The sequence below is a fragment of the Zonotrichia albicollis genome, chromosome 26 (genome assembly GCF_047830755.1).
Source record: "Zonotrichia albicollis isolate bZonAlb1 chromosome 26, bZonAlb1.hap1, whole genome shotgun sequence".
NCBI lineage: Eukaryota > Metazoa > Chordata > Aves > Passeriformes > Passerellidae > Zonotrichia > Zonotrichia albicollis.
Genome location: NC_133844.1, coordinates 6,115,587 through 6,125,764, shown reverse-complemented (window position 1 = coordinate 6,125,764; position 10,178 = coordinate 6,115,587). Strand labels below are relative to the sequence as shown.

Here is a 10,178-nt window from a genome sequence, read left to right as displayed (position 1 = left end):
AGCATTGCCTGGGAAGGAAAAAAAAATACAAAAACAAATACAAAAAAAATTGCCTGGGAAGGAATAATACATAAAAATAATTTTAAAATAACCCAAAAAAATCACCTTGGAAGGAAAAATACAAAAAATACCAAATAAAAAATAAAAATAAAAAATACCAAATAAAAACAAAAACAAAAACAAAAACAAAAACAAAAACAAAAACAAAAACAAAAACAAAAAAAAATAAAAATAAAAATAAAAATAAAAATAAAAATAAAAATAAAAACAAAATAAAAATAAAAATAAAAATAAAAATAAAAATAAAAATAAAAATAAAAATAAAAAAAATAAATGCCTTCGAAGGAAAAAAATATTAAAAAAACACCAAAATATCCATTGCCTGGGAAAGAAAAATACAAAAAAAAATTTAAAAATACAAATAAACATTGCCTGGGAAGGAAAAATACAAAAAAAAATTACAAAAATATTGTCTGGGAAGGAAAAATACATAAAAATAATTTAAAATACCCCAAAAAAATCACCTTGGAAGGAAAAATACCTCAAAAAATTACAAAAAAATACCCTAAAAAATACAAAAAAAAACCAAAAAACCACCAAACCCATCACCATTTCCTCCAGCCGTGGCTCCGGCGGGGTGCGGGGGAGGCTCCGCGGAGGCTTTGGGGACATCGCCGCTGTCGCTGTCGCTGCTGCGCGGTGTCCGCGCGTCCCCTCCGCGGCCGGCCCGGCCCGAGCCGCGCTGCCTCCGGCCATGTCATGCCTTAAAATAGCAGCTCCTCCATCCGCCTCCCTCCCTCCCTCCCTCGGCAGCCAGACATGGCCGACCGGAGCTGATCCCGCTGCTCCCGCTCCTGCCGCGGCTCCCGGCGCTCGCCCAGGTACGCGCGGGGGGCCCGAACGCTCCCCGGGGGAAAAGCGCGGAGCGGAGCCCCCGCACGGCTCCCTGCGGGAGGGGGGCTGCGTCCTGAGGGAGCGTTCCTGAATCCTGAACCATCCCTGAGCCCCTCGGGAGCGTTCCTGAATCCTCAACCCCCCTGAGCCCCTCGGGAGCGTTCCTGAATCCTGAACCCCCCTGCATCCCTCGGGAGCGTTCCTGAATCCTGAACCCCCCTGCGCCCCTCGGGAGCGTTCCTGAATCCTGAACCCCCCTGCGCCCCTCGGGAGCGTTCCTGAATCCTCAACCCTTCCCGAACCCCTTGGGATCATTCCTGTACCCCATGGGATGATTCCTGAATCTTGAACCCTCCCTGCACCCCATGGGATCATTCCTGCACCCCTCGGGATCATTCCTGAATCCTGAACCCTCCCTGCACCCCACGGAATGATTCCTACATCCCATGGGATCATTCCCGCACCCCATGGGATCATTCCTGAATCCTGAACCCCTCCTGCACCCCATGGGATCATTCCTGTACCCCATGGGATGATTCCTGAATCTTGAACCCTCCCTGCACCCCGCAGAATGATTCCTACATCCCATAGGATCATTCCTGCACCCCATGGGATCATTCCTGCACCCCTCGGGATCATCCCTGCACCCCTCGGGATCATTCCTGAATCCTGAACCCCCCTGCACCCCTCGGGATTGTTCCTGAACCGTGAACCCTCCCTGCACAGAGTGATTCTCAAATCCCATGGGACCATTCCTGCACCCCACTGGATCATTCCTGCGCCCCTCGGGATCATTGCTGCATCCTGAACCCCACAGAATGGTTCCTACATCCCATGGGATGATTCCTGAATCCTGCGCCTCTCCCTGCACCCCAACAGAATTATTCCTACATCCCGTGAGATCATTCCTGCACCCCACGGGAACGATCTCATTCATTCCTGAATCCTGAACCCCCCTGCACCCCACAGGATCCTTCCTGCACCCCATAGGACCATCCACCCCCACCCCCCAATCCCCCCTATGAGTCCATCCCCCTCATTCCCCCCATCCCCCAGGTCCATCCCCCCCATCCCACGGCTCCATCCCCCCTCCCAGGGCTCCATCCCCCCCTCCCAGGGCTCGGTGCCCCCTGCCCGCCGGGCACAGGGCCTTGGCAGAGCGGGCGATCCCCGGTTCCGCTCCTAGCCCGGGGCCCGCCCTGCCCGTGCGGTGCCCGGAGCCTCTCCCGACCCTGGGGGGCTGCGGGGGCTCGGGGGGCGGTTGGCAGCCCGGCCTGGCTGGGCACGGCTGTTTTTCCATGGCTGCTTTCCCATGGCTGTTTTTCCAGCCAGCTGTTTTTCCAGCCAGCTGTGGCCGTTGCTGCAGCTGGAATTCCGCCGCCCCAGCCCTCCCCGTGATCCAGCCGCTGATTCCGGGGCTGGGGACGCGCTGCCACCAAGGTCACCCAAGGTTCCCGGAGCTGTCCCAGCCCGGATTGCCAGCCTGGGTCAGAGCAGGAGGAGCCGGCCCTGGGGTGGCACCTGGGCAGGGCTGGCACACCCCGGGCACAGGGAAGGGACGTGGGGACATCCCTGGGCTCCCTCCGAGCTCCCCCCTGCCCTTGGCGCGTTTGTCTCTGAGTTGCCAAGACATGGCTGGAGGCTCTGGGGGCTCCTTCATCCTCCTCCTCCTCCTCCTCGGCTGGCTGGAGCCCCGGGAATGTCACAGAGGAGGGATCGGGAATGTCACAGAGGAGAGACTGGAAATGTCACAAAGACCAAGGAGGGACCGGGAAGGTCACAGGGAAGGGACCGGGAATCTCACACAGGGGGGACCGGGAATATCACAGGGAAGGGACCGGGAATCTCGCACAGGGGGGACCGGGAATGTCATAGAGGAGGTCCCGGGAATGTCACAAAGGAGGTCCCGGGAATGTCACAGAAAGGGACCGGGAATGTCACAGAGGAGAGACCGAGGTCTGCCCAGCCGGGCAGGGCTGCGAGGCTCAGGTCAGCCCCAGGGCAGCTCCAGGGCATCAGCATCGGTGTGAAAAGGAGAATTTCTCATTTCTCCTCCTGAGGGAGGGGCAGCAGCGCGGGGAACACAAAAACGCCGCTCAGACCGCCCCTGGCAGCGGGCAGGGTCCTTGCAGATGTGTGACAGCATCCAATGATGCGGATCCGTGCCCTGCAGGAGCTGCTGGCTGAAAGCAGCTTGCTCATGCCTGCAGTTAACCCTTCCCAGCCCGGAGCAGCCCCGCGTGCTCCTGAGCAGCTGCGGGGCCGTGCCCGTGGAGGGTTAATTGTCGCAGACATCTTTTATGGAAAATCCTTTCCTTAGGATTTTTCCTCCTGAGAAGCTGAAAGGCCTCAGGAACAAAATGTGAACATTGATTATCTGCTGCTGTGGAATGCAACAGGTGCATCTGTGATTGGTCTCATGTGGTTGTTGCTAATTAATGGCCAGTCACAGTCAGCTGGCTCGGACAGAGAGTCTGAGCCACAAACCTTTGTTATCATTTGTGACCATGCTCACAGGGGTCTGAGGATGAGGGAAGAGACAAGGATCTGACTCCATGTTTCAGAAGGCTTGATTTAATATTTTATGATATATATTACATTAAAACTGTACTAAAAGAATAGAAGAAAAGGTTCTCATTAGAAGGCTGGCTAAGAATAGAAAGGAATGAAAACAAAGGTTTGTGGCTCGGACAGAGAGCTCAAGCCAGCTGGGCTGTGATTGGCCATTAATTAGAAACAACCACATGAGACCAATCACAGATGCACCTGTTGCATTCCACAGCAGCAGATAACCATTGTTTGCATTTTGTTCCTGAGGCCTCCCAACTTCTCAGGAGGAAAAATCCTAAGGAAAGGATTTTTCATAAAAAGATGTCCGCGACAATCATTCTTTCTTTTTCTATTCTTAGCCAGCCTTCTGATGAAATCCTTTCTTCTATTCTTGTAGTATAGTTTTAATGTAATATATATCATAAAATAATTAATCAAGCCTCCTGAAGCATGGAGTCAGATCCTCACCTCTTCCCTCAACCTCAGGCAGTGAACACGGTCCCAGGTTAACGCCGCCCCGCGGGGTTTTGTGTCCCGGCCAGGCTGGTCGGTGCCGTGAGGAATCCTCCACCTGCTCGGGGCTTTTCCTGGTGCCGTGCCCAGCCCTGGCCGCCTTTCCTCGCCTCCCAGCGCGGGTTGGCAGCGCCAGCCCCGAGCTGGCAGCGTGCCCTGGCAGCAGAGCCACGGGACGGGCGCCTGGGCAGGGCAGCGCCTGCCAAGGCGGCCTCAGCCCAAAGCGCGGTGTCACTGTGGGACACGAAACAACACAAACACACACCGCTGCTCTCAGGGTGAAGAAAAGGAAGTTTATTTTCTGACTCCAGCATTTATAGTTTTCCAAAAGTGACAGCAGATTGGAGGATGAAAGTGCCACCTCTCCAATGACACTGGACAATCAATCCAATTTCCCCTCCTCCAGAAAAGAATGCAAAATAATGAGTTGTTTACAGAAAGTGTGTGAGAAAGTTTGCTACAAGAATGTAAACAGCAGAAGGCTTAGAAAATGTTCAAAAATCAGGGCGACAGGGAAGGAACGGGGATGAGGGATGGAGGGACAGGACAGAGGGAATGGAACCCACTATACTAAAGAATAGAAGAAAGGATTTCATCAGAAGGCTTGAAAGGAAAGAAGGAAGAATGGAACGATAATAAAATCTTGTGACTGACCACAGAGTCCAAGGCAGCTGAATGTGACTGGCCATTAATTAAAAACAACCACATGAGACCAACCAGAGATCCACCTGTTGCACTCTACTCTAATAGCTATTAATAATTATTAATAATTAATTATTATAAATAATTACTATTTATTAATTTTATTAATTAATAGTATGTTATAAAAATAATATAATAATACATAATATAAATATATAAGAATATACATAGTTTTGTATAATAATATAAAATATATTATATATAAAATATACATAATATATATATAATATATATAAAATATATATAAAATATATAAAATATATAATATATAAATAGATAATGATATATTTATATATAACAATGTCATATACAAACAATATCATAATATATAATATCGACTATTATTAATGATTATTAATTATTAATAATATTTATTCTTGTTAATTAATTATTAATAATATTTTTATTATTAATATGAATTATTAATTCCCCCTCTGCTCCCCGACAGGACCGTGGGTGGCAGCAGCAGCAGCAGTGACCCCCAGGCCCCCGTCCGGCCTCGCCGTGCCCTCCGGCATGCCTGGTGGGGCTGGGCAGCGCCCATGGCTTTCCTGTCCAGGCTCTACAGGAGCAGCAGCCGCTCCCCGAGCCGCGCCCCGCGGGACGAGCGCGGCGCCCACCCCATCCTCAGCGTCTTCGAGCTGGAGCGGCTGCTCTACACCGGCAAAACCGCCTGCAACCACGCCGACGAGGTGTGGCCTGGCCTCTACCTGGGCGACCAGTGAGTGTGGCCAGCGGCACGGCCTGGGGGGGTGTTGGCGGGGAGGAATGGTGAGGAGGAGTCAAAGCACCAGGTTTTTACATCCAGCTCCCTCATCCAAAAACATTTATCCAGAACAGCCTTTCCACCATTCTGGGACACTTTTAGTGCTCTGAGCTGTCTCTTCCTGCTGTTCTTGCAGAGATTTAGCTGGGACAAAGGAGGAAGGAGCTAAGAGCGCTGTGCAAGGCAGGGTGTCCATGAAGCCAGGGCCGTGAGATCACTGTAAACCCAATAATCTCAAAAATCCACCAGGTTTTTACAACCAGCTCTCTCACCCAAAAACATTTATCCAGAACAGCCTTTCCACCATGCTGGGACAGTTTTAGTGCTCTGAGCTGTCTCTTCCTGCTGTTCTTGCAGAGATTTAGCTGGGACAAAGGAGGAAGGAGGTGGCAGAGCTGTGCAGGGAGGTCACAGATGGGTTGTCCACAGAGCCAGGGCCATGAGAGCGCCTTAAAACTCAATAATCTCAAAAATCCGCCAGGTTTTTACATCCAGCTCCCTCACCCAAAAACATTTATCCAGAACAGCCCTTCCACCATGCTGGGACACTTTTACTGCTCTGAGCTGTCCCCTCCCTGCTGTCCTTGCAGAGATTGAGCTGGGACAAAGGAGGAAGGAGCTGATGGTTCTGTGCAGGGAGGGTATCAACAGAGCCATGGCTGTGAGAGCGCTACAAAACCCAATAATCTCAAAAATCCGCCAGGTTTTTACATCCAGCTCCCTCACCCAAAAACATTTATCCAGAACAGCCTTTCCACCATGCTGGGACACTTTTAGTGCTCTGAGCTGTCTCTTCCTGCTGTCCTTGCAGAGATTTAGCTGGGACAAAGGAGGAAGGAGCTAAGAGCGCTGTGCAAGGCAGGGTGTCCATGAAGCCAGGGCCGTGAGATCACTGTAAACTCAAGAATCTCAAAAATCCACCAGGGGGTTTTTACAACCAGCTCCCTCATCCAAAAACATTTATCCAGAACAGCCTTTCCACCATGCTGGGACAGTTTTAGTGCTCTGAGCTGTCCCCTGCCTGCTGTCCTTGCAGAGATTGAGCTGGGACAAAGGAGGAAGGAGCTGATGGTTCTGTGCAGGGAGGGTATCAACAGAGCCATGGCTGTGAGAGCGCTACAAAACCCAATAATCTCAAAAATCCGCCAGGTTTTTACATCCAGCTCCCTCACCCAAAAACATTTATCCAGAACAGCCTTTCCACCATGCTGGGACACTGTTACTGCTCTGAGGTGTCCCCTGCCTGCTGTCCCTGCAGAGATCTAGATGGGACAAAGGAGGAAGGAGGTGGCACAGAGGGTGTCCACAGAGCCAGGGCCAGGAGAGTGGTACAAAACCCAATGATCTCAAAAATCTGCCAGGTTTTTACATCCACTTCTCTTAGCCAGAAACATTTATCCAGAACAGCCTTTCCACCATGCTGGGACACTTTTACTGGTCTGAGGTGTCCCGTGCGTGCTGTCCCTGCAGAGACATCGCGTCCAACCGCCGGGAGCTGCTGCAGCTGCGCATCACCCACGTGCTGAACGCCTCCCACTGCCGCTGGCGCGGCGGCGCCGACTACTACGAGGGCACGGGCATCCGCTACCTGGGCATCGAGGCCCACGACTCGCCCTCCTTCGACATGAGCCCCTACTTCTACCCCGCCGCCGACTTCATCCACCAGGCCCTCAACGAAGGTTCCTGAAGGGAAAGGGAGGAGAGGGAGAAGGGATGGGGGGAATGGAGAGGGGGTGGTGGTCTGGTGGTGGTTGTTGTTGAGGGTCATGGGGAACAAAGGGGTTTTGAGGTTGGGATGGTGTCTCCTCATGGGTCATCCTAATGGTGTGTCCTCATGGGATGATCTTGATGGTGTCCCCTGGATGGGATCACCTCAATGGTGTCTCCTCATGGTATAGCCCAAATGGTGTCCCCTCATGGGATAATCCCAATGATGTCTCCTCATGGGATCCCTTTAATGATGTTTCCTCATGGGATAATCCCAATGGTGATTCCTCATGGGATAATCCCAATGGTGTTTCCTTGTGGGATCACCCCAATGGTGCCTCTTCATGAGATAATCCCAATGGTGTCCCCTGGATGGGATCACCTTGATGGTGTCTCCTCATGGAATAATCCCAGTGGTGTCTCCTCATGGGATCACCCAGATGGGATCACCTCAATGGTGTCCCCTCATGAGATGACCTTGATGGTGTCCCCTGGATGGGATAACGCTGATGGTGTTTCCTCATGGGATCACCTCAATGGTGTCCCCTGCATGGGATCATCCCAATGATGTCTCCTCATGGGATAATCCCAATGATGTCTCCTCATGGGATCACCCTGATACTGTCTTCTCATGGGATGACCTCGATGGTGTCCCCTGGATGGGATCATCTCAATTGTGTCTCCTCATGGGATAATCCCAATGGTGATTCCCTCATGGGATAATCCCAAACACCATGTCTCCTCATGACAATGGTGTCCCCTGGATGGGATCATCTCAATGGTGTCTCCCCATGGGATGACCTTGATGGTGTCCCTTGGATGGGATGACTTTGATGGTGTCCCCTCATGGGATCACCCCAATGGTGTCCCCTCATGGGATCACCTCAATGATGTCCCCTCATGGGCTGAAAATGTGGGATTCATGGGCTGAAAATGTGGGATATTCCTGGCCGTGCCGTGACTCAGCCACCGTGTCCCCGCAGGGAGGATCCTCGTGCACTGTGCCGTCGGGGTCAGCAGGTCGGCCACCCTGGTCCTCGCCTACCTCATGATCCGCCACCACATGCCCCTGGTGGAAGCCATAAAGACGGTCAAGGACCACCGCGGCATCATCCCCAACCGCGGCTTCCTGCGCCAGCTGGTGGCCCTGGACAACGCCCTGCGCCTCCAGAGGAGCTCCTGAGGGGCTGCCACTGTGTGAGCTCTGCCCGTGGCTCCCCCACAAAGCCCCCCAAGCTCGGGGGGTCCCCCATGGTCCAGCCCAGACCCTCCACCTGCACTCCTGGCCATGGTTTCCTTCCCAGCCCCACCTCACCGGCTGTTCCATCCCTGTGGCCTCCAGGGAGCCTCCAAGGCTTTGTTGTCCCCCCTGGCGTTTGTGTCCCCAGCTGCCAGGACAGCTCCGTGTCTGTGTTTGTGGTGATGTCAGGCGTGGTGTGCGGGTGTTTGGGTGTTCTCCGTGCCTCGTGCCACCCTGTGACAATAAAGGCAGAGCTAAGGAACGGCCTGGACACGCCTGGTGGGGCTGGGGACAGCTCGGGGTGGCATCAGGCATGGGACTGGGGGACAGAGCGTCACCTGAGTGCTCGGGGTTGAGATGGACCCGAGTGCCCCCAAACTCAGTCCAGGGATCAAACCCGGGATCCTGCTCAGTGCCCAAACCTGGGATCCTGCCCAAGTTCAGATCCCGCTCAGTGCCTAAACCTGAGCCCCTGCCCAAACCTGAGATCCCACCTAAACCCGAGATCCCACTCAGTGCCCAGACCTGAGATCCCACCCAAATCTGAGATCCCACCTAAACCCGAGATCCCACTCAGTGCCCAAACCTGAGATCCCACCCAAACCTGAGATCCCACTCAGTGCCCAAACCTGAGGTCCTGTCCAAACCTGAGATCCTGCTCAGTGCCTAAACTTCAGATCCTTCCAGAATCTCAGATCCTGCTCAGTGCCCAAACCCTGCCCAAAACCTGAGATCTCACCCAAACCTGAGATCCTGCTCAGCACCCAAATCTGAGATCCTGCCCAAATCTGAGATCCCACTCAGTGCCCAAACCCGAGATCCTGCTCAAATCTAAGATCCTGCCCAAGTCTGAGATCCTGATCAGTGGCCAAACCTGAGATCCCACCCAAATCTGAGATCGTGCCCAGGCCTGAGATCCCACCTAAACCCAAAGATCCCACTCTGTGCCCAAACCTGAGATCCTGCTCAGCACCCAAACCTGAGGCCCTGCCCAAACTTGAGATGCAGCTCAATGCCCAAAGCTGAGATCACACCCAAATATGAGATCCTGCCCAAACCTGAGATCCCTCCCAAACCTGAGATCCTGCTCAGGGCCTGTCCTGGGGTTGTCCCCTCTTTTTCCCAGCAGTGGGGACAAAGGAGGATCCTGGTGGGAGGCAGAGCCAGGCTGGCAGTGCCAGTGTCCCCCAGCTGGGCTGGCACTCCCAGTGTCACCCCGGGCCCATCCCGGCCCTGCTTGGCTCCTGTTCAGCTCCTCCCGGGGCCATCCCGGTGTGAAATCCGGCCCCTCTTTCTCCCCCTCTGGTGGTTCTGAAAGGCGACGCCCGCAGGCTGAGGTGAACCGGGATAACCCACGGGACAGGCTGGGGATGGAGCTGGGGTGAATCGGGATAACCCTCGGGACACATTCCCTGTGCTCAGGGACAGAGACAGGCTGGGGATGGAGCTGGGATGAACTGGGATAACTCTGGGGACACTGGACAGGCTGGGGATGGAGCTGGAGTGAATCGGGATAACTCTGGGGACACTGGACAGGCTGGGGATGGAGCTGGGGTGAATCGGGATAACCGTCGGGACACACTCCCTGTGCTCAGGGACAGAGACAGGCTGGGGATGGAGCTGGGGTGAACCGGGATAATCCTGGGAATACATTCCCTGTGCTCAGGGCCAGGCTTGGATGAACCGGGATAACCCTCGGGACAGAGGGGACACGGGACAGGCTGGGGATGGAGCCTGGATGAACCGGGACAACCCTGGGAACACGGAAAGGCTGGAAATGGAGCTGGGGTGAACCAGGATAACTCT

At 53.2% G+C, this 10,178-nt stretch overlaps 1 protein-coding gene across 1 annotated transcript; it reads left to right on the top strand.

Moving 5' to 3' along the window:
* The first annotated feature begins 646 nt into the window (after window positions 1-646).
* Window positions 647-8,634, top strand: DUSP26 (dual specificity phosphatase 26). The gene is made up of 4 exons (XM_074559154.1): window positions 647-881; window positions 5,108-5,380; window positions 6,896-7,104; window positions 8,116-8,634. Exons 2-4 carry the CDS (start codon window positions 5,202-5,204, stop codon window positions 8,313-8,315), a joined length of 588 nt encoding a protein of 195 aa, XP_074415255.1. The 5' UTR covers window positions 647-881; window positions 5,108-5,201; the 3' UTR covers window positions 8,316-8,634.
* Window positions 8,635-10,178: the final 1,544 nt, after the last annotated feature.